Source organism: Corylus avellana, chromosome ca7 (assembly GCF_901000735.1).
Source record: "Corylus avellana chromosome ca7, CavTom2PMs-1.0".
Taxonomy (NCBI): Eukaryota; Viridiplantae; Streptophyta; class Magnoliopsida; order Fagales; family Betulaceae; genus Corylus; species Corylus avellana.
The window spans coordinates 24603942-24626992 of record NC_081547.1 but is presented as its reverse complement, the minus strand read 5'-3'; the positions used below and the strand labels follow the sequence as shown (position 1 = coordinate 24626992).

Genomic DNA, 23051 nt, shown 5'->3' with positions numbered 1-23051 from the left:
ATATATATATATAAACTTTATGATTGACATGAGTAATTCTAAAAGTCTCTATTATGTTAGTTTTGTATTATTCCAAGAATGAAATGACTTTTAAAATCACTATTGAGCTTGTTATTGATTATTATTAAATTTTGATCAAATTATGAATTTAAAAACCACCTTATTTTTTGAGTGACACAATAATGACAAAAGATAAATTTATAGCATTACTCGATGTTACACACCTAATCTAGACCTCTCGCCTTTTCAACTCAGGGCCCTAATTTTTATTTAACTAGCGATAACCTAATCACAAATTTGAGCACCAATTGAAGCAAAAAGTAGGGAACTCAGAAGATAAGCTAATTATGGAAGATTACTTGAAGAATGTGGTCTATAGGCCTAAATATGTTACAGAATCAAGTGGCGGTCGATATTTTACAGAAATGAGTGTCACGTGATAGCTCACATTTTAATGGGTAACGTAATATCTACCATGTGAATTATCATGTCAGTTTATAAATTTGATAAGTATCATGTTAACAACCACACATCATTCCACATTTTAGTGGCTAATGTGGTTACGTGACAAATCTCACATGAACTTCAGCACGTCAGTTTGTAAGAAGCTCTTGTTTTAAAAATTATAGTACTCCTAATAATGTTGGATTCGCCATTAGCGAAGTAAAAGTAGTTGGCCCAAACCTAGAATCCAATGAACATTGATTCTGAAAGGTTGGGCCTAAAGATTTAAATTATTTTTGGATAGGCCTTTGGGCCCAATACTGTACATATACATGGAACAATGATTGGGCCAAAAAGTAGTTATTGTTTGTGCGCAGTACCACAACACAAAACGAACAAAACCCAGGGACCCCATTGCAATTAACCAAAACCATAAAACCCTAACCTCCTCCGCCCCCATTTTCTTTCTAGGGTTTCTCTTTGAGCGCAACACCGAGAGAGCGAGCGAGGCACATCTAGAGTGACAGAGAGAGACACTCATTAGTCATCACCATGGGTCGTATGCACAGTAGAGGGTTCGTTCTTTCTTCATAAGACTTCTCCTTCTAAACCGTTGATTTGCTTGATACTGATTGATTTCGTTGTTTCAATTTCTTCTTTATTTTTTTTATTTTATTTTATTTTTTCCAGTAAGGGTATTTCGGCTTCTGCTCTTCCATACAAGAGGACCCCACCAAGCTGGCTGAAGATCTCTTTTCAGGATGTGAGAGACCCTATCCCTTCGATTTGTTTGTGATTGGGTTCGATTACGGTCTGTTTAGTCGCTGAGAAAATTAATAAGTAGAAATTATTGAACTAGGCTTTATTCGGTTGTGCTTTTTGTGTTTCTCTTGAATTTAATTTAATTTTATAAGAGTGGAAGATATTTTCAATTTGGTTGACGAGAAAATGTGGTGAAGAATTTTTAGTATGCAAAAAGCACCACTCGGTTAAGCTCTTGGGTTTGTATAATTGAGCTTTTTTACTTAGTTAAAACAGTAAGTTATCTGCAGTAAATAGAACCCTTCATTATGTTTGATTTAGGTAACTTATTTGTTTATTAATCTTTCAGTGAAGAGAACCTTGAAGTGTATTTGTATTGGTTATTTACTAATGGTTTTCCCTTTTTTATTATCTTCAATATTCAAAAACAAAAGTTCGTGTTTGTCTTCTTTTTGTTAGAATATAGAGCTCTAGGGTCTGTGACCTGTCATTGTGTTCAGCACTAGTTCAATGTTTTACTAGAGTTTAAATTATTGAGATTTTAAGACAGTTACTCATTTTCATTATATTATCCAATTAGCTTAGTTGAATGGAACCCCATGGTCTATGCGATGAACTTAGTTAGAGATGTACATCTTATTAGGGGTGCTCAAACGGTTATAACTGGTGGTTATTGGCTATAACTGCAACTGCAACCGCTTTAGGCAGTTATTGATTTTTTTAATGACCGCAACCGCCTATGCAGTTAACTGTTATTTTATAACAGGTGGTTAGCAGTTATTCAATCCAATAATCGGCGATTTTATAACCGCTTTTTTTATATGGGCTTTTTAAGTGTTTTGGGTCTTTAATTGACCTATTTTTTGGGCTTATTTTAAGGGTTTAAGGCCAAAATGTTCCAAAAAAGATGGAAAAAAATGCTGTTTTTTTGGGCTAGCCAATGTTTTGGATTTTTATTATATATATATAAATGAAGGCGGTTAGCGGTTATAACCGCCTTCCCCTACCTCCTAAAACTGCTAACCGCAACCGCCCTAGGCGGTTATCGGACGGCCCCATTTGAGCCGCCCTACATCTTATTATCTTATTATATGATGAATGATTAGAACTTTATCCATTATTTTGGTTTTTGGCTGCATTTGATTCACCATGAATTTTTGTAAAAGGATTGGTTTTGCTATGATGGTAATTCAATGTCATTGATAGCATTTGCTGCCATTTGTTTGTTCTGCCATAATCGTATCATACCATATGTGAGGACTATGAAACAACTCATATTTTTAATAATGACTCAGATTAATTTCTTCTTTTGAGAGTGATTTGGATTAGCTTTGTAATTTTCTTGGGAGTCCTCTGTTGTGGCACAAGAAGATAATTTGCAGAAAAGACTCTGCGGAGGATATAACTAATAAGATTTATTTTGCATGAAGCGCATTTTGAAATGCTAGATAATGTTCTTCTGATGTTTGTTGGGAATGTCCCAGCTTGTTGATATCTTAGTGACTGAAACTACCGTGTCCTCTTGTTAATTGTATGGAATCCTAAATTCTCGTGTTTAATATTATAGCTATTGGTTCTGCTCTTGTCTTTCAGGTTGAGGAGAACATCTGCAAGTTTGCTAAGAAGGGTCTGACTCCATCTCAAATTGGTGTTATTCTTCGTGATTCTCATGGGATTGCTCAGGTTAAGACTGTTTCCGGTAGCAAGATTTTGCGTATACTGAAGGCCCATGGTGTGTATTATGTCATTGTCATCTTGCAGTGTGTTCTACTTCTAGATTGAATTCGTAAAAGTTTAGTTTATTATTATTTTTTTTCATATGGTTAGGGCTTGCTCCTGAAATTCCTGAGGATCTGTACCACCTCATCAAGAAAGCAGTCTCCATTCGCAAGCATTTGGAGAGGAATAGGAAGGACAAAGATTCTAAGTTTAGGTTGATTCTGGTTGAGAGCAGGATCCATCGCCTAGCTCGCTACTACAAAAAGACAAAGAAGCTTCCACCTGTATGGAAATAGTAAGTTTCTGTCTCTCTCTGAATTTTTAGATAATCATAGGTCCTGTACTGGTACTTTGTTGCTTTCAAGTGGATATGAATAGACATACACATAATGTTGTTCTCTCTTTGGGAGTTTCAGGAATGAGGTGTCTTTAAATGCATTTTATGTAGTTGAAACTTTGAGTGGTATATTGTTAAACCTTTTTTTTTTAAAAAAATTAATAAATAGTTGTGAAAATACTTTGGGATCTTCGGTTGTTTGCATTAAAAGCAAAAGGCGATAGAATGGTGCACTTCTGTGATCCGCCATGTTGAAGATACTTGTTGGATAGATGTTTTGATTGTTGCTGTGTTGGAGACATCAGACTCCATATTAGTTATATTTTGTACTGTAGTCTATTATACTCTAAAGTTTTCATTTACAATTTTGTTACTATTTCAACATCTCTAGATTTATTAGATCTGATATTTAACTAGAGTAGAAAGTGTATTTGACTTGAAAATAAACAATATCATGCAACTTGGATATTAATGCTATGTAGGGCCGAGTGTCGGTCAGTAATGTCGGTTTCGGTAGAAAAATTTTATTTTCGCTTTTCGAACCGACGATGTCGGTAAAGTCGGTTATTTCACCGACTTATGCCGCCAAATTTTATTTTGTTTCGTCTTTCGAACCGAATGGTAGTCAGTAATGTCGGTATGTGGAAAAAATGGCAAATTTGTCGGTAAAGTCGGTTGAAAGTCGGTCGGTAAAGTCGGTTCGGTTAAAAAACCTCTTCCGCCTACCGCACTGAAAAATTCTGAACAAAAAAAATCCTGCCGCCTCCTATCCACCATCTAGTCGGTCACGGTTGGTGTCAGTCAAAAGTCGGTCGGAAGTCGGATAATCGATGAATTTACTCAGCCCTAATGCTATGTATCCCATTTTGACTGAATGATAAAAAATGGACAATTCGGTTAAATAGTAGAATGTCTTAATTGCTGATATAAAAACCAACATAATGTCTTTTTGTTGGGAGTCAATTTTATTGGTAAAGAATATTAATGCAGAGAGGCTGTAGAGTTGTAAAGGATTGATCGTATAGAAAAAAAATTTATGGAGAGCAACATCTATCTGTGGGTATTGTGTTATGTTAATTGTTATTCTCAAGCAAATGTTTTATTTTTGATTGGTAACCAACTAACGCACTCCTTTCGGTTGAATGGCCGCTGATTGTACATATTGTGTATAATCGATCTTTTTGTACATGAATGTTTCCGCATTCAATAATTAATCTCTGGAATATACCAATTATGACCTCTTAGTTTCGGAAACAATATTTGTATGTGCGAGATAAATGTTCAAGTGTTGTATGAGGAATTGTTATATTAATGGCATCAAGAATTAATTAACTTTGTTGTAAAACATTGTTGTTGTCTTTCAATTCTTTGAAATGCTCCTTGTCTGAATTATAATGCCTTTGATCACTCCATTGAATATGATTAGTGTTCTTACGATATATTTTGCATTGAAGGAGGATCTCACTGTTGCTTACTATATATTTCCTCTCATCGGTGTTATGTTTCTGCTATGTGCTTCAGTTTGCTGACAGTGGTTATTTATTTGTTCTTTTGGCAGTGAATCTACCACCGCCAGCACTCTTGTGGCTTAGGTTAGTAATTTTTTTGGATGCTCCCATGAGATACTCTCTGACGAGGAAGACTCAGTTTTTCAATATCTAATGTTTTGTCAGATTTCGTTTTAAGGAAAGTTTCTGAGGATGATTGTTATGTTTTAAACAATTTGGCTGTTGGGAGTGCATTTGAGTAATTTCTTGTTCGTTCTTATTTCTTCTAAGAAGTATCTCATAACATGCATTGCTTGCTAAAAGTACGTGAGCCCTGGGCATATGAAAATTCTACGCATTATGTCCCTCGTACGCGATTGCTGATGCCTCTTTATTTGTTTCTCAAAATTAAAATTAAGATGCTACACATTTCTATTGTTTTGAAAAATGCTATCATTTGGTGGTGATTTGGAATATATACGTTATTAACATTAATAGTTTTTACCGAAATTAGAACTTGCTTATATGGTTTAAAGAATAATGTTAGAATTTTTTTAAAAGACTAGCCCAAAGGTTAGTTAGGACTGGCGCATTAGCACTGTTTAATAATTATGAGATAAAAATGTGATTTTTAACATTATTCATGATTTAATGCTCTTTTTTTTTTAAAAAAAAAAAAAATTTTAGAAAACAATTTAATATTTTTTTAGTAATGTTACATACTATATAAATATCCCATAAAATTGATGTTGCTAAAGATCAACCTTTGGAAATTTTTTTAAAACAATATATATATATATATATATATATATATATATATATATATCACTTTATGGTTGAAAGTGGTGTTTCACACCTAATCTGGACCTCTCGCCTTTTCAACTCAAGGCCCTAATTTTCAATTAACTAGCGATAAATTAATTCACAAATTTGAGCAACAATTGAAGCGAAAAGTGGGGAACTCAGAAGATAAGCTAATTATGGAAGATTAATTGAAGAATGTGGTTTATAGGCCTAAATATCTTACAACTCAATTCGATGTTTTATAGAAACAAGTGTCACGTGATGGTTTGCATTTTAATGGGTAATGTAATATCTGCTATGTGAACTGTCATGTCAGTTTATAAATTTGATAAGTATCATATGAACAATCACATTATTCCACATTTTAGTGGCTATCGTGGTTATGTGACAAATCTCACATTGTAGTAAAAATGGTAGTACTACTAATGATATTGGATTCACCAAATAATAGTTGGCCCAAACCTAGAATCCAATGAACATCGATTGTGAAAGGTTTGGGCCTAAAAGATTTAAATTATTTTTGGATAGGCTTTTGGGCCCAAAAGTGTACATATACATGGAAGACTGATTGTGCCAAAATAGTTAATGTTTGAGTGCAGTACCAAAACACAAAATGAACAAAACCTAGGGACTCCATTGAAATTAACGTTGAGTTTGATTCTGATAAATTTTAAATAGATATGCTCTAGTACAATAAAAAGACCACATTTAGCCCATATTTAGGACATGGCATATGGACATGTCATTACCTTTTTTTTTTTTTTTTTTTTGGTCACAAAATCACACAAAAGGATCGACCCCCCATCAGATGTGACTTGTGAGGTTTCCCTCTCCCCCTCTCCCTCTCCAAACCCTTATCTCTCCGACAACAACTCTCTCCCCTCCGAAGACAATCCGATGACCTCAACCGACTCTCTCTCACAGATCCAGTGCTTTTTCTCAAATCCACCAACGCCAGTGCTCTCTCTCAGATCTGGAAGGCGTCTCTCTTCCACTATTATCACTGCAACCGGCCCATTGGCCACCCCAAGGGAAAAAATTTAATTTTTTTTTTTAGAGACTACTCCCACAGGCTTAGGGGTGGCCGGCCACCCTTTTTATTTTTTGATTTTTTTATTAATCTTTTTATATTCTAATTTTAATTTTAAAATAAAAACAAAATTAAATAATAAAAAATTGCTAATGGCAAATGTGCCGTTTGCCCCCTAGGAATTAGATAAGCCAATTGTGGGAAATTTATTGCATTGTAGCATTTCCCTTTTTATTGCACGCATTTCTCAATTTTAATTGACGTGGTGGATTATGAACCTTAGATTGTTTTACACCAATGAATATCGTTGGATGCTACTTGCAGCCACGTGTAGGTGGAAACTCTGAAACCCACCGCACCGTAGAATTCACACAATGACCACCGTCGCTCTGCGCATTGCATTACCCATTCGCGAGCCTCCAGCGTCGTCGACTGATCCATGTTGGCTTATCTGACCACCGGCAGCAGCATTCGATTTCTGCGCTACTGCCGTATTTTCCTGCCACCTGTCCCCGCAACTCCTTTTTCTCTACTCACCAGGAAGAGCTCTCGTGCCCTCATGGAGACAACAAACACCACCAGCTCTTCTTTCGCTTCTTTTGCTCGTTCGGATAGAAGGTGATTCTCTCTCCATTTCCGTCTGGTTAGGTTTCCGAGACAACTCAGAAAAGGAAATTTATCTCTCTTTTTTTTTCCCTGCTTTTTTCTTGACAAGCAAACAGATAATTTTCGGTGTTTTTATATGTAAAAATTGAAATTCAATTTGCTAACGATGTTCTTGTTGTGTAAAATAAAAATAAAAATTGGGCAGTGGTGGTAGAGGAAAGGATATGGAGATGAGAACTGATAGAGGGAGATCAAGGGGGCGTGGTGGCGGTGGCGGCTCTAGCAAAGATAAAATCGATGCTCTTGGTAGGCTATTGTAAGCACTACTACTTCATTCACTTCCTGTAATGTTCGGATTCTCGCTATGTTGTGCTATGTTTGTGTAATTCAAATTGAATCTACAAGGTTTCTCTCTTTTTCTGGAATGTGTAGGACGCGTATTCTGCGCCATATGGCTTCTGAGTTGAATTTGAGTATGCGGAGTGATGGGTACGTGAAGGTTCAGGATCTATTAAAGCTGAATATGAAGACTTTTGCTAATATTCCGTTAAAATCACACACTATTGATGATGTTAGGGAGGTTCGTTCTTCAATACTGTTCTCATCTTTCTCATTTTTGCTTGTCCTTTCTGTTAAGCTTTTTCCTTAACTGTTAATATGATATTGGATTGCAAACTCCTTTCACCTCCTGCACAAAATGCTAATTTCTTTCTATAAATGTTATCAGAGATTACCAGTAAGCAGCTCTGTCCGTAATGGTGAAATTGGGTGTTTAGTATTTTAGGAGCAAGACTTTAAGTGCTTTTTAAGGTTATAAAATTTCTCCTTGAAAGAATTTATGCGGGATAATTATTGCAACATATGTTATCTATGTGTTTGTTTGGTCCTTAGAATCAATGTCGAAGAGTTTGAGGTTTAGGCAATTGTGGGTGCTATGAACTAATCCCAGTTGATTAAGTATGAAGTTTCTGAGTAATTGTATGGTGAATCATGGAAAAATTACTGAGGCAGGTTTCAAGAGGTTTATACTTCCTTATCATCTAGGTTTCATGAGTCTTACATAGATACTACCTAAACATGATGGTTATATGGATATATCAAGGGGTAACTTAATCGATTGGGAACCATGTCCCATGAAGTGGAGGTTATTAATTCGAATTTCCATTAGTGTCAAAAAATTACCCAAAAAGAAAAAAAATGTTGGTTTACTTGAGACCAGTATCTAATCACCAAACATGATTCCCATTTCTGGCAACATTAGCACACTAATTTAAGATGTGACGTGCCCAGTTTATTGAGCTATAGATTTTGATGCACATGTTATACTTATAATATTTCCTGTACAGTTCGTTAGTGTTCGACATTCTGTCTTACATTTTTTTCACCTGAGTTGTTAGTAATGAATATTCTTCAAGCAATTGTCTTTCTCATAAGTTTTTCAAGAGACACTTCTAAGTTAGGTAGTTCACTTTTCAGGCTGTCAGAAAGGATAATAAGCAGCGTTTCAGCCTCTTTGAAGAAAATGGGGAGCTTCTGATACGTGCAAACCAAGGCCACACAGTAACGGTGAAATATCATTCTTTGTTTCAGCCAGGATGTAATCAGTTTCTGATTCCATTTAACATTCTATGTGTCAATCAGTGTATCCAATTGAAAGTTAAACTTTACCTGGTCTTTTTAGAGTTAAATTATTTGCAGGGGCTATGCTTCCAGGCTTATACTTGCTTCTGTTCCATCAGTATGTTGGCAAACATTTTTGATAAATTTACGCCTTTGTCGTTTCTAACTGATTAAGACCCTGTATTTAAACACTTGAGGAATTTCATCAACTGAATTAGTTTGAAAGTATTGAAATCTATGGTACATATTGTTTTCTGTACAACTAGTATGTGATTTTGCAAAGTAATGCTTCACAACAAGGTTTTTGATTACTTAGATATATTAAAATATCTTTGAACAATAAATGTTTAGATCTAAACAGAAGCTTTGAAAATTCCATTTTTGGTCAAGTTAAACCTTAAATAAGAACATAAATGTTAAGATCTCAGTCCTTTCTTCCTACCAAACAAGATGAGGGGGAGATCTGTTTCTAATGCTGCTTGTTTTTCTCTTTATAATAGTACTAGCTTAAGATTGCCTTTTTTTAATTCTTATCACAATTTGTTTTTGACATACACTGTTGGCTATTGCACTCGAGTTTCAACTATCAATATATGATTTTTTGTGTAATTGGCAGACGGTTGAATCTGAAAGCTTATTGAAACCCATCCTTTCAGCTGAAGAATTTCAAGGTAAATCTATGTTTATATTCTTGAAACAAACACTATGACTTAACTGTCTCATATCATATTCTCCCATTTTTTTTTTGTTTGTTTTGCTTCATTGTTATTTCTTTCCTGATGATATGCAGTGTGCGTACATGGAACCTATAGGAAAAATTTGGAAGCAATTCTGGAGTCTGGTCTGAAACGCATGAAAAGATTGCATGTTCACTTTTCATGCGGCTTGCCAACAGATGGGGAAGTGATAAGTGGTAATGTGTTAATTTTTTGATATCTAGGAATTAAGGTGCATGGCATTGTCCCCTCTAATCCCCCTCCCCCCCCCCCCCCCTCTCTCTCTCTCTCTCTCTCTCTCTTCAACCCAACCCCACAAATGTGGAACAATAAAGGCTTCTGGCACTTGTTAATATCTTTTACGCTCTAAGACTTGCTTCCTCTGGCTCAGATAAATTTTTGGCACTGAGCACTGATCATCAGAGTGAAGGATAAGAACTTGATCAACTCATACATGAAGGATATTCTAATTTTAACTGTGAATATGGCCAATGTAAAAGTACTTGGACTTGAAATTTTGCATTTGTATGTTATACCACAAATTGGTCAGTGACTCAGTCAACTAGAGGTTCAAGTATTCATTAGACTTATGACGTTGCTTATATATGCTTTATCGAATTGAATTGGTGCAAGTCTTAAAAAAATACCCCAGGTGCTCATCATTTTGGCTGCCCTTTGAGGTACTGGTCTAGGTGCATTTAATCAAATTCAAGGTTGTTTTCATAACCATGATCTCATTGTGGCTGCCATGGAGCCTTAGGCATCTTTTATGACATTAATATATACTTCTTATTTTATGAATTGTCCTTGCAACAGTAGTCTGTGGGAGTCCTGCCCATGTATATAAACCCATGTTCTAACATGCTATTCCTTTGAGACCCGTTGGCTTTAACGGATTGTTCTACGGGGCTTCAACATTGTTAGGATGCTTTAATTTTGAACAGAAATTGAGAGTTTCACAATCCTCAAAATATCCGAAAAACTGATCATTCATCTGAATCCAGTAAAAACATAGTTTGGCTGACTTCTGACAGTCCACTTGATTTGTCATATTTCCAGGTATGAGACGGGATGTCAATGTTTTGATCTTCCTAGATGTCAGAAAGGCTTTGGAAGGTAAGTGTGATGAACTTTTTGTCCTTTTAAGCTCTCAAAGTGCTCTGAACCAAGATTGTTCATCATCTACCAATTACATTTGTTTTCTGGCCCATATCATTTCAAAAAATACAAAGGGCCTCTTGTTCTAATTAGTTTCTTTACAATTTCCTTTACAGAGGGAATGAAGCTTTACATTTCAGACAACAAGGTCATCTTAACTGAAGGTTTTGATGGTGTTGTGCCGGTCAAGTACTTTGAAAAGATAGAATCCTGGCCTGACAGGAAACCCATACCATTTTGAACCTTTATTGGCACAAAACAGCCTAGGATGAGTGCAGTTTTTGATTGATCATTTTTGTTGCTTATCATTTTAAATTGCTTGGGGTTATATTGATGTCATAAGAAACATATATTGTTTGGATATGTATATACTTTTAATATATAAGTAAGAATTTATTGAAAATTCAATAAATAAATTAAAAACAAATATGATCCACAAGCAATCGCCTACAAGGTGGCCAACATTGACAAGATTACATCATAAAAACCCTAAAACCCAATTAGAAAATCTCCAAAATTCAATAATATTGGGATTTGGACCATTACCATTTACCACCAAGGAGGGAGAGGGGTATGATTTGTTAGATGGGTCCAAATAAGCCCAAGCAGAGCATAAACCTACTTGAAGTCCGGTGGTGGGCTTATTCGTTTTCACACGGCTTACAGATTAAATTTTACAAACAAATCGAATTCAAGGCCGTTCATTGAAAAGAAATCAAACCAAGGGAACCTTTGCATTTTCTAGCTTAAATACAAAAATATTGAATTAAGGGAAAAATCAATTATGTTTATTTTGTTGCGATTTTAATTTAGTTTCTGAATTTCTAATTTTGAAAATTAGGTCCTCAAAACCTACCAATTTTAAATAAGCTCTTACCAAAATGACATGAAGATGATTGAAACAATTAATCAAAAAATCTTGGTTTAATCGCCCATATCTCCTTTGCCTGGCCCATGATAATGGATGGGTTGGAGTTAGCTTAGATACTGTTCATCATCATTTTTCAAAAAAATCAACATTAAAATATTTTTACTTTTTCACTTTTTATATCACATCATTTACTTTTATTATTATTCAAATAAAAAAATCACTGCAAAACAACTTTTTTACTTTTTCATACCACTTTTTTACTTTTATTATACAAAATATTTTTACTTTTTTTTTTTTTTTACATAATTCTACATCAACTACAGTGTTTATGCCAACCTATTTACCAAACACCACCTAAAAATAGTAGTCCCATAACTTCCATCTTTAAAACATTACTTTTACAGCTTCCAATAAAAAGTTGACGCCTCCAAAATACACTAGATGCTAAAACACCGGATTATCACTCTTCTCATTTCCTTCTACCCACAAACCGTAAACCACCGCACCCCCACCTCTCCAGCCAAACGCCGGCGCCGGAATCCATAGAGCCACCTACGGAATACACCGAAGGCCATCGCCGGAATCTGTCAGTTTATGGTAGATGAGAACCGAGAGAGAGAGAGAGAGATCGGGTCTGTGATGGTTTAATGGAGAAGAGAATTTATGTGGGTTTTGATGATTGAGTTTTTCTGATTTGGGGATTTTGATTTAGGGTTTGAATTTATGTGGGTTTTGTTGATTGGGTTTTTATTGGGTTGTTGAGATGGGGTTCAATGGCCATTAGAGCTTCCAAATCTGGTTTCTTCTTTTGAAAAAAGGTCTCCTGCTAGGTGGTTCTCCTTGTTTCTTTGTGATCTTCGAAACCCGTATTTGCGCCTCCTTTCTCCTCCATACCGATAGTTCCATTTTTTTCTTTTCTTTTTTCCTTCGATAGGTCGCAAATTTGGATATTGTTGAGTATCTTTTCTGCGAGCTCCTTTCGAGTTGCTACTCCTTCCACAGCTACAATAACATTAGAACTACCGAGAAATCCTTTTAGCACAACTTCAAAGGCATTTCCTTCTCCGTTTGCGTCAGTGAACGTCTTCTTCCAGTTGGTGAAGACTTCTTTTTGTTCCCAATTCTTGCAGAATTTGTTGATGTATTGGCTGCTTTCGTTTCTATTCTATTTGTTGTGTTTGGGTGATGTGTCAAAATTTGATTGGGGGCTGTAAAAGTGGTGTTTTACAGATGGACCGGTTCACAGAAAGAAAAGAGAAGTAAAACAATGAAAATCGTTTTTCTCCCGACTTCTCTTGGTGGGTGCACCAGGATTCGAAAATTGCTTCACTTTCTCTGTGGGTATGTCGTTTTTCTCTCAGACCCTGTCAGTCACCTCTAATTATTGCTTCACATTTCCTGTGTTTTTAGCAATTGAACTTCGCAATTCTTTTTTCTGCTCTGAAAGTGATTTTTAGTTCTGTAATTTTGCTGTATAATCTGTCCCCTTCAAATCATGGAAAAAAAAAAAAAAACACACACACACACACACAAAAGTTAATTCGTAAGTATATGCTAATACTTGAACATCACAAACCCAACGCGTGTATGTTTGTATCAACATGCTGCAATCTTGTTGAAATATGGTATGTTGCACTCATTTTCGATGGCTAAGAAATCATGGAGGAGATGATTGTTGGTTTTTTTTAGCTGAGACTATTAGTAAGCTTGATCTGATGCCTCATGTGAGTGTGTGTGGCTTGATTGAGTACAGTTTTTTTTTTTTTTAATCATTTGATTTGGAACCAAAAATTGCTTCTGGGTTATTGTAGAGCAGTGGTGGGTTGTTGGCATTCTAGTGTGTCGATCCATTATTTGAAAAGGGGATGAACTTGGAGTTTTTTTTAACCTTCTGTGAGGGGAGGGTAAAAGAAGGGTTCCTTCCCATTATAAGTTGGCAGTGATTTTCACTTTTTGCAACCTAGCAATCGATTCATATGAGAAATCGTTGTACTTGACCTTTAATGTATAATTTGTTGATTTCTTCTGTTAGGTTATTATTATAAATGAGATTATTAATATAAACATTTTTTAATAGTTTCTCCATTAATTGTGCAGTCCTGACAAAGCACAAGGTCATTTTTGCGTAAAATAAAGACCTTGTATTACAGATCTTTGGGTTTTCTTCTGGCCTGGGCAGTGATCTCTGAGACAGCAAGTGTCTCTAGAGAGGTTTCTGAGTCATGAGAGTATTCAGTGGCTGGCGCCGTTTTCTCTTCTGTCTTCCTCTCATTTTCTTCCTTCCTCATTTGTTCTCTGGTGATTGATCCTCTCTCTATTTCTACTTCATTAATAGTTTTTCTTTTCAGTTTATATATTAGCCAAGGCATAAGAGTGAACCTTTTTGCTGCAAATTTCAGTTATGGAATTGCATCAGAACTCGAATGTCGAATATCCACAGAAGAAACATAGCAAGAAAGTTGATCATCTTGTGCTTGGGCCTGCTGCTGGACAAGGCTTGCCCAACCGTTTGCAATGTGAAGGTTCTTGCAGTCTCTCGTTATAATATAGTGGTTTGTAATACGCCCTAAAGAGTTGCAATTTGTTGATCTAAGAAATTAAATAACTGTGAATATGATTTTTTTTTTTTTTTCTTTTACATTTTGAACTATAAATTTTGACATGTGACACCTAATTAGTTGTTCAATCATCTAGTTGGTGATAGTCCTTCTATTAAAACATGGTCTTCATACTACAGGAGTTTCTTGAGATCTTAGGAAACATGCTAATGCTTGGACTTTGATTTGGTTGGTTGCTGATTTAGCTGTGAGATTTACTCATTGGCGGTTCAGACTTACTTCAATATTAATATTCTTGTAGACAGGAAATTATGACTTATGGACACTTGCATGTCGTTCTTTTAGATTTGTCTGTTCTTTATATAGGGAAAAAGTAATGTAATGTATAGTTGGCATCTATTTCCTTGTAAATATTGTAATATTGCTGTTGCTGTAGTCAAATCATATTGTGATTTTTGCAATGATTAGAAAATGTTGCTTTCAATTCCTATATTTAGGTTATTGCTTTTGTGTTGTAGTTATTTACGTGTGTTTCATGTTTGATGTATATATTGCAGGTATCAAAGCTCTCAACAAGTCATTCTTCTCCCACATATCCAGAGGCGGAGAAAATATTGCTTTTGTCACTGTTTTTGCTATTTATAATTCTTCCCCGAACATACATGTAGATGATAAATCAGACTTGGTCATTGTTGGGAATACTTCATATAGTAAGGTGGAGAGATCAATGGCCATACTGAATGTCTTCATTGACTTCATTCAGGTAATTTCTTAGTAAAGCCCTAGCAATATCATTTGACTAGCACATATTGACAACACTTCTCAGAAACTTTGCTAAATTTAGATGAAGCTATACTATTTAAATTACTCTTTAATATCCTTTAACAGGCTCGTAATAGAAGATCAAGGTTTTACAAGACTTATTTTTCTTCTTCTTCTTGTATGACTCCATAAAAGGATTGAAAAGATCTGGCTATAATATTTTTCCTATTTTCCATCTCTACCAAGGATGAAATTCAGGTTTTGGATTCATGGTTACAAAAACTAGAGATTTTTTTTTTGGGGGGCTTAGAGTAGTGGGTTAAAGCTTGTATGTCTTCCCCCACCCTGTGTCTCTTTTTTTCCAGATTATGGAGCAATCCTTCTAAGGCAAAAAGAATGTCTAATATCAATGGATTTTACAGGAAAACAAATTTGGTCTATTGTGTCTGAACTCCAAAATGTTTATGTATATGTTATGTTTTCAGACGACAATGCCTCAAAGCAACATTATAATTCTTACGGACCCAGCATCTGACCTTCAAATGCGCAGAAATAGGGTTGCCTTCCATCCAATTCAAGGTGAATATTCACGAGACAGGTTGATGCTTCAAAGAATCAGGTCTTACATTGTAAGAGCACATTACATTTACACTAGGTTGAACATTTCTGTTTTTGGTCAATAGCTATGCTTCTTGAGCAATATTCATTTATTAAAAGATCCTGAACTTTCTATTGTTTCCCTTTGATCGACTGATCTATATGTTCTAAATATCAGTATCAATATTTATGAGTATTTCGTGATTCCAATGAGCAAGTTGTAACTCATAACTTTTTCCTTCTCTCATTTTCAAAAGGGCAGGGAGTGCTCTAAGTCCCTTCTATATCGTAGTCTCATTTCATTATTTATCTGGTGGGTCTGTAATTGTTTTTATCAGCAACAAGACCTCATTAAAGACTTCTTTTTAGTATATAAAACAATTTTAAAGCACAAGAAATTACTGTTTTTTTCCCATCCTGTACACGATATTGTAATTTGACATGTTCTGTCATTTTTTCCCTGTAATTCAGGCTTTTCTAGAAACAAGGCTTGAGGAGCTTTCTCATAACAAGGGGCATATCACTCATTACATCTTCACTGACTCAGATGTAGCAATGGTTAATGATCTAGGACAGATATTTCGGGATTATCCAAATTTTCATCTGGCTCTCACCTTCCGGAACAACAAAGCTCAACCTTTGAATTCAGGATTTATAGCAGTGAGGGGTACACCTGATGGGATTTTAAGGTGCATTAATTGCATTATATTTTCTTTCTTTTAGTTCTTGTATGCTCAGTTTGGTTGCAACTAAAGGAAGAAATGTATAGAGGAAGCTCAAATCTGAACCTTTTAAAACCTTATCAGTCGGTTGCATAGATCATTTTCTGCCATTCTGCTCAGACAACGATCATATTGATTATTCAAAAAAAAAAAAAAAATGTTTTGGTAAGGGTCATATTTCTGAGAAGAAAAAAGGAAGAAAATGTGGTGAGGACATAGTAGAGAGGGTTCAATGAAATTTTCTGTTGAGTGGACAAATCTCTACCCCATTAACAGTGGAGAGGGTGGATCACAAGCACCATCCTGCTGTTTTTGCACCTTGTCCACTAGTACCCCACGTGGGAGGACTACCTCTTCCATCTCACATAATGACACCTGCAACATGTGTTTCCACATCACCATTGATACCATTGGTTGCTTTTTTTTTGTTGTTGTTGCTTTCTTTTTCCTCCTATGAACAGAATTGACTGAAAGTTGTTTCCTCTTTTTCTTTTATTTCCTGTCATTCTTTTTTTGTCGTGTTCCTCACATTTTCTTGGCAACACAAAAAGGAAATTAAGATGTGAAGTTGGATGCAGGGCAAAGGTTTTTCTACAAGAAGTATTGAAAGTCTACAGTTCAAAGTACATGAGTGCTTCCAGAATGCTTGGAGATCAGTTAGCTCTTGCCTGGGTTATAAAGTCGGACCCTTCCTTTGACACAACGAAATTTACCAAACCACAAGCTTTTCTAGAAAAAATTGGAGGTGCCTCAGTACTATTTTTACCTTGTGCTATATACAATTGGACGCCACCCGAAGGTGCAGGTCAATTTCATGGCATGCCCTTAGATGTTAAGGTATGTAATGTGAACATGACTTCCTATGATCTTGATTACCAGCCGAATATAGGAGTGTGGTTTAATTTGGATCCTGCAAAAGGAGAAGGGAACAAAACTAAAAACAAAAAAAGAAGCAAAGAGATGCCGAAGCCGTTAAACATGATTTTATCTCTCATGTCTAACTTTATGTCCTGGATACAGGTTGTCCATTTCAAGGGATCAAGGAAACGCCTAATGCTAGAGTCTTGGAACTTCTTCAATTCCTCTGGTAACATGTCAGATATGCTATGCCTCATCTTAAGTAGTGGGAGAACAAAGTATGATTTTTGAATAACTTCATATGATTTTTTATTGGGGGAAAAACCGATTTTACTCAAGTTAGGGAATGAGGTGGTGCCATCTCTGCCAACTAGCCTTTCCATCCTTCGTATTAGATTCAATTTTGCAGGCAGCAAGTGGAATTTCAAAAGATGTGGGAACTCAGAATATGGATACCAATTTCCTGCAACAAATGTTTGACTACCTTCAATTCTTCTCTTGCAATACTCTTTTTACATCTTTCCTCCAATTTTTTTGAGGGCGGCGCATTATTTTTTGGCAAGGAAGTGTGAACATGATATTGATTTAAGGTAATACCATATTTTTCTAATGATATCTTTCGCATGATTCTTTGTCAAAGTGGCTCTATCTGGAGCATGATTTAGCTTCTTAGTTTTTATCCTAAGTTGTTGCAACTTTGAAATGTGGTCTAACCAAGTAGCATTATGCACTTGAAGGCCTATCTTTGGGACCATAATAAGTAATGTGGTCGAAAAAATTTACCGATATGTGCCAAACAAGTGATTCCTAACCAAAATGTACTGCCACTCCTTTTCTGTGAAGGTTACTATAGAAGAGGAAAAATGGGGTAGGGCAAACAAAAGCTAGCGATTTCTATGTGATAAATACACCTCAAAGAGGGCCTCTACTGGTGAAAGTGCAGGAGTTGGGTATTTTAAAAAACAAGACAATTTTTGGTAGGATTCTCGGGTACTGATATCATGAAGGTTGTGATTATAGAGGGATCCGGATCCCCTCCCATTAGTGGCCGTCCATTTTCATTTAACAGTTTAGTTCACACCTCACACCACGTCACGTGTTCTATTCAAATTTATATAATAAAATATTAATTAACTTTCATAAACAAAAAAAAAAAAAAAAAAAAAGAAATAGTAAAAAATTAAAATCAAATAATAAAAAAGTTAAGGTGGTCAGCCATCACCCCAGTTGAGCTTAGGGGTGGGGCCACCCTACGACGTTGGGAGTGGTTCTAGGGTGGTTCAGTTGCAGTGTGGGCTGTTGAATCCCAATTGAGCTTAGGGGTGAGGCCACCCTATGACGTTGGGGGTGGTTTGAGCTTAGTTGCACGTGGTGTGGGCTGTTAAACCCCAGTTGAGCTTAGGGGTGAGGCCACCCTATGACGTTGAGGGTTGTTCAACTGCACGTGGTTTGAGCTTGCACGTGGCAGTTGAGCTTAGGGGTGAGGCCACCCTATGACGTTTGAGGGTGGTTCAACTGCACGTGGTGTGAGCTGTTGAACGAATTCATTATATAGACCTTGATGGAGATTTCAAATTTTCAAAGGGACTTAGAGTAGAGATTGAAAGCGAATGAGTTCTTACGGCTCCTACAAAATCTGCGGGTGGCAACCAGACAAATTTAGACTGACTTGTGGGGCTCTCATTTAATGAAAGAACCCTCCAAAAATTGGCGTATGCCGTATTTGCGGCGCGCACACGGTATTCTTTAGTAAAAGGCGAAAGAATAGTTCGCTTTGTGCTCACCGCGCGGCTGCGTGATTTGCATCGAGCATAAGCTCTCCTTTTTATATACGTTGTATTGTGGGGTTTCCATTGCTTCTTTCCCGTGTGGGACTTGTAAATTGTAATGAAAAGAGAAAGCACCTTACCTGGGTGAAGCCCACGAGCCAGAAACCAAGACCAAGCCCAACAACACGAAAGAGAGGGCCCATTTCATTTTCTTCCTGTTTTTTGATGGAGCCCAAAAAAACCTTGACCCCAAGAATCCCAAATGCTACTAAACTGCATGACATTCTCACATTGATGATTTGAAAATTGATAACATTAGAGTAGATTGTTGGAATTAACAATCATTAAATCGGATAGAAGATATTGTACTTATCTTTGACTTACATAATTCATAACTCTTCACCAAAAAAATTTGCAGTGAGAAAACTTAAGAAAATAATACTGGAACCATATGAACAAGAAAATAATACTTTCGTAATATATATATATATATAACTTTCATCACATTCCCATATAATTGGAATGATATAGCAGTAATCATAAGTTATTGAATCAATTTTTATTGAAAAAAGAAAAAAAAAATTGAAGAATTTTGTAAAGCAAAATATCAAATGTCAAGCCCGTTTAGCAACCCGCTCTATTTCCTTTATTTCTTTTATATAAAAAAATCAATAAATTTTTTTACATTATCAAATAACTTTCTTTTACTTTTCTCTTATAAAAAATTCAAAACTCATTTCTTCTTTATATCACATCAATCAATTCTTATTTTTCTTTAATTATCAAACAATTTTCTTCCGCTTTTTTCATAAAAAATTTTAAATTCTTTTCACTTTTATATTACATTAATCCATTCTTACTGGCCCCGTTTGCCAACAGCGCGAAACGGCACTGTAGTTGGAACGGTACTGTTCCACCTACAGTACCATTCTCAGATGTGCAGCAAAAAATCTACGCAGTTTTCATTCATACTTCATACACCCCAACAAGTATCCAATGACAACCTAAAATTATATATTTTTTTTTTCTTAAAAAAAAAAAAGAAAATTAAAAAAAAATTTAAAAAAAAAACAACTCAGTCCAAAACGGTGTCGTTTTTGGGCATTAAAATTATTATTATTATTTTATTCTTTAACGACACCACTGATTGTGGATTTTAATACGCCATATGAGGATAATTTTAATTATGATCTCTCTAATTCTTTTTTTTTTTTTTTATTAAGAAAAAAAAAAATTTAATGCAAAAGCGACCTAGGACAAATTTTAAAAGGATTTTTAATATTTTTTTTTCTTTTTTTTTAAAAAAGAAAAATATATATATAATTTTAAAAAAGAAAAATATATATATAATTTTAGGTTGTCATTGATTACTTGTTGGAATGTGTGAAGTGTGAATAAAAACTGCGTAGACTTTTTGCTGCACATATGAGAATGGTACTGTAGCTGGAACAATACCGTTCTAGCTACAGTACCGTTCCGCGCTGTTGGCAAACGGGGCCACTATTATTCCAAAAAAAAAAAAAAGAAAAAAAAAATCGAAAATAAGAATGGTTTGACAAACACTCCTACCATCTTTCTGGGTTATTTTGTAAAGATTCTCAAGTCAACGGGCAAAAAATATATATTTAAACAAAATGAGGGCTCCATTTTAACAAGAACAAATTGTATGGGTATGTTTTGGTAAAAATAGTAAATATGTATATATTTTCTTATTTGTGTATAAATACGAAACCCTAATTCCACAGAAAGAGTTTAGTAGTGCCTTCCCTGCTATCCTCAGAGTTCGAAAGCTTATACGCCGTCGTTCGTCCCCTCCACTCTCAGGTTTGCCCACTGAATCCTCTCAATTTCCCTGTGTATGTAGGTTACTTGCACTTTGTTTGGCTATCGAGAAAGAATGGCATAAAAGAAAGATGTAGTTTTGAATCCTGTGTTTCGTATAAGGCATAGGAGAATGTAGGTTTTTGTTTCCTAATGATTCAAACAACAAGACATCGAACAATCTTTCTTTCGCTCTGTATGCCATACGCTTCAATGAACTTACACTCCTCTTCGCTCGTTTTGATTTTTGTATCTTCCAATTCTCTCTTCCTAGAGCAATCGTCGCCGCTCTCTCTCTCTTTTCTCATTAGATTCTTCTTGTTCTATCCCATTGATTTATTGGGCGAGGCTACATGTACCAAGGGAAGGGTGTCATCTTCGATTCAGTACCCTTGATCTTGATTTGCCAAAGCGGCTGTAGCCAAATCAAACATCGGAGAGAAGTTTACTGGCCGGTTGTCGTGAGATCTTTCCGATCTCCGTCGACTAATCTGCTTACCGAACTTCTTATATTCTTTGTATTAATTTTGTTGTTACTTATATATATAAAAAAAGTACTAGGGTATTCATAGTTTCTGTTGGCAGATCAGTGAGCATTGGATGTTACCACTTCTGCACAACAGTTGTGATTGCACGCTTTAAGTCCTTGCATGCTTGTAACCCGACACGACACGTTTATCTAAATGGGTTACACGTGTCGGTCATGTTACCTGTGTGTGTTTGGGTTAGCATAAACGGGTTTGTGGTTCAATTGACACGAACCCGACATGCCAACCCGTTTTGCCAGCCTTAGGAGTAATGTGCTAAATACATAAATAAGTTGATTCTGATGAATGAGAGATTGAGATAGAGGTGGAGTTGGTTGTTGGGCACTTTTCTTTTGGTGCAAATATCGTTATGAGTTGTGCAGTTTCAAAGTTTTATTTTTGAAAATGTTTTATTTTGAAATTTTTTTATTATTATTTTTTTTTAATAGATTGTAGGATAATGGTTTTGTTTTGATATAAAGGTGAAAATAAAATGTTTTGAGTTTTTTGAAGTGTTTTATGTTTGAAATTGTTTGTCAATAATTTTGAGGGGTTGACCTTGTGGTCGAGGCTTGTGATTTAGGGAGTATCACACCTTAGATCCCAAGTTTTTTGATTTGCTAAGTGCAAACTCCCCATCGAGGCCACACCCCTGGTGTAAAAAGCCAGCGATCTACCCTAATCCGTGTAGGGAAACTTCCGAGAGTGCAGTGCACGGGTTTGAGGTTTACTTGTAGGGTGGGGCCTGCCTTGTCGAGGTTCCCTTTAATAAAAAAAAGGAAAAGAAAATCTTTACCAATCGAGGACAAATCATTTTTCCATGAGATATACAATATGTTTATCTGTAGTTTTATGCAACTTTTATTCTGTTGAAAAGATTGAAACTAGACTTATCCAAAAAGAAAAAGGTTGATGCTAATACATGTAGCTAATGTGTACTCTAAAATAGCTCTTTTGCTTAAAGTGACAAACAATACTTAGCAAATATGTTGAATTAAGTGCAGTATCAGTGACTCAAAATTAGAAAAAGAAATCATGGCTTATGCGGCAGTGAAGCCCGGTAAGGCTGGTTTGGAGGAATCTCAGGATCAGATTAACCGCATTAGGATCACCCTCACCTCAAAGAATGTCAAGAATCTAGAGAAAGGTGCTCCATTTTTTTATATCTGTCATTGTTCTGATCAGATTGGAATTATCTATTTGTGCATTCAAATAATTATTTTTTTTTTTTAACTTTTAATGTTATTCAATATATGCTGAGGTTTATGGCTGTGACAGTGTGTGGTGATCTTGTTCGTGGTGCCAAGGACAAGAGTTTGAGAGTGAAGGGACCAGTGAGGATACCCACTAAAGTTCTTAAAATCACTACTAGAAAGTCTCCCTGTGGCGAAGGTCTTGCTCAAAAATCAAACTCTATTCTTTCTCATAAATGTTTTCTTGGTTCATTTGACTAAGTCTCCGGATTGTTTTATCTAGTTTTATTGATTTTACGCATGAAAACGTATCCCAATGCACTACCTTTTATCTCTTTCCCTTTTCTTTTGGGTTTTTGTCTTGAAATCTTCGTTTCATTGCCAGGAACCAACACATGGGACAGGTTTGAACTCCGAGTGCATAAGCGAGTGATTGACCTTCACAGCTCCCCCGAAGTGGTTAAGCAGATTACTTCCATCACCATTGAACCCGGTGTTGAGGTTGAGGTTACAATAGCAGATTGAGGCTTAATACTGCGGATAATAATTATTCCTTTCCATCATTTTTGCAGTTAGCCATGTTAAAAATGATACGCTTATCTTTTCCTAGAGGTGTTCCTACTGAAAACATTGTTGCATAATAGACTTGAGAAAGATTTGTCTTTTAATCAATTTTCCTATTGAAGGCTA

General features: G+C 35.7%; 4 protein-coding genes and 2 non-coding genes across 7 annotated transcripts; 5 read left to right on the top strand and 1 right to left on the bottom strand.

Annotated features, from left to right (window-relative positions):
* Positions 1 to 904: 904 nt before the first annotated feature.
* On the top strand, positions 905 to 5029 carry LOC132188491 (small ribosomal subunit protein uS15-like). The gene is made up of 5 exons (XM_059602968.1): positions 905 to 1019; positions 1135 to 1207; positions 2800 to 2938; positions 3034 to 3220; positions 4821 to 5029. Exons 1-5 carry the CDS (start codon positions 997 to 999, stop codon positions 4852 to 4854), a joined length of 456 nt encoding a protein of 151 aa, XP_059458951.1. The 5' UTR covers positions 905 to 996; the 3' UTR covers positions 4855 to 5029.
* A 1930-nt stretch (positions 5030 to 6959) lies between these two features.
* LOC132187137 (uncharacterized) lies at positions 6960 to 11084 on the top strand. Its single transcript, XM_059601334.1, has 8 exons — positions 6960 to 7201; positions 7395 to 7505; positions 7622 to 7769; positions 8666 to 8755; positions 9426 to 9480; positions 9600 to 9722; positions 10585 to 10641; positions 10800 to 11084. Exons 1-8 carry the CDS (start codon positions 7023 to 7025, stop codon positions 10922 to 10924), a joined length of 888 nt encoding a protein of 295 aa, XP_059457317.1. The 5' UTR covers positions 6960 to 7022; the 3' UTR covers positions 10925 to 11084.
* Positions 11085 to 11935: 851 nt separating this feature from the next.
* LOC132188568 (uncharacterized) lies at positions 11936 to 17664 on the top strand. 2 transcript variants are annotated; one of them, XM_059603064.1, is made up of 9 exons: positions 11936 to 12695; positions 12785 to 12895; positions 13652 to 13852; positions 13954 to 14076; positions 14670 to 14875; positions 15360 to 15503; positions 15943 to 16160; positions 16772 to 17030; positions 17214 to 17664. In XM_059603064.1, the coding sequence occupies exons 3-9, from the start codon at positions 13777 to 13779 to the stop codon at positions 17340 to 17342; spliced, it is 1155 nt and encodes a 384-aa protein (XP_059459047.1). In that variant the 5' UTR covers positions 11936 to 12695; positions 12785 to 12895; positions 13652 to 13776; the 3' UTR covers positions 17343 to 17664. The 2 variants fall into 2 exon arrangements, with proteins under 2 accessions (XP_059459047.1, XP_059459046.1); XM_059603063.1 differs by having other exon boundaries at positions 11936 to 12895.
* A 1063-nt stretch (positions 17665 to 18727) lies between these two features.
* LOC132188924 (U5 spliceosomal RNA) lies at positions 18728 to 18845 on the bottom strand. The gene has a single exon (XR_009440982.1). It is a non-coding gene; the product is annotated as a U5 spliceosomal RNA (small nuclear RNA).
* Positions 18846 to 20552: 1707 nt separating this feature from the next.
* On the top strand, positions 20553 to 23051 carry LOC132187027 (small ribosomal subunit protein uS10z/uS10x). The gene is made up of 4 exons (XM_059601179.1): positions 20553 to 20644; positions 22173 to 22315; positions 22447 to 22560; positions 22747 to 23051. Exons 2-4 carry the CDS (start codon positions 22204 to 22206, stop codon positions 22884 to 22886), a joined length of 366 nt encoding a protein of 121 aa, XP_059457162.1. The 5' UTR covers positions 20553 to 20644; positions 22173 to 22203; the 3' UTR covers positions 22887 to 23051.
* LOC132188898 (small nucleolar RNA snoR109) lies at positions 21054 to 21156 on the top strand. Its single transcript, XR_009440958.1, has one exon. It is a non-coding gene; the product is annotated as a small nucleolar RNA snoR109 (small nucleolar RNA).

Excerpts from the sequence above, each read along its gene's own strand:
- LOC132187027 (XM_059601179.1), top strand. The coding sequence starts at position 22,204 with ATGGCTTATGCGGCAGTGAAGCCCGGTAAGGCTGGTTTGGAGGAATCT. Across the intron at positions 22,316-22,446 it reads TGTCAAGAATCTAGAGAAAG|TGTGTGGTGATCTTGTTCGT; the intron begins GTGCTCCATTTT and ends TGGCTGTGACAG. Across the intron at positions 22,561-22,746 it reads AAAGTCTCCCTGTGGCGAAG|GAACCAACACATGGGACAGG; the intron begins GTCTTGCTCAAA and ends TTTCATTGCCAG.
- LOC132188491 (XM_059602968.1), top strand. The coding sequence starts at position 997 with ATGGGTCGTATGCACAGTAGAGG. Across the intron at positions 1,208-2,799 it reads TGAAGATCTCTTTTCAGGAT|GTTGAGGAGAACATCTGCAA; the intron begins GTGAGAGACCCT and ends CTTGTCTTTCAG. Across the intron at positions 3,221-4,820 it reads CTTCCACCTGTATGGAAATA|TGAATCTACCACCGCCAGCA; the intron begins GTAAGTTTCTGT and ends TTCTTTTGGCAG.
- LOC132188568 (XM_059603064.1), top strand. The coding sequence starts at position 13,777 with ATGAGAGTATTCAGTGGCTGGCGCCGTTTTCTCTTCTGTCTTCCTCTC. Across the intron at positions 13,853-13,953 it reads CCTTCCTCATTTGTTCTCTG|TTATGGAATTGCATCAGAAC; the intron begins GTGATTGATCCT and ends TGCAAATTTCAG. Across the intron at positions 14,876-15,359 it reads TCTTCATTGACTTCATTCAG|ACGACAATGCCTCAAAGCAA; the intron begins GTAATTTCTTAG and ends TTATGTTTTCAG.
- LOC132187137 (XM_059601334.1), top strand. The coding sequence starts at position 7,023 with ATGTTGGCTTATCTGACCACCGGCAGCAGCATTCGATTTCTGCGCTAC. Across the intron at positions 7,202-7,394 it reads TTTGCTCGTTCGGATAGAAG|TGGTGGTAGAGGAAAGGATA; the intron begins GTGATTCTCTCT and ends AAAATTGGGCAG. Across the intron at positions 7,770-8,665 it reads CTATTGATGATGTTAGGGAG|GCTGTCAGAAAGGATAATAA; the intron begins GTTCGTTCTTCA and ends TTCACTTTTCAG.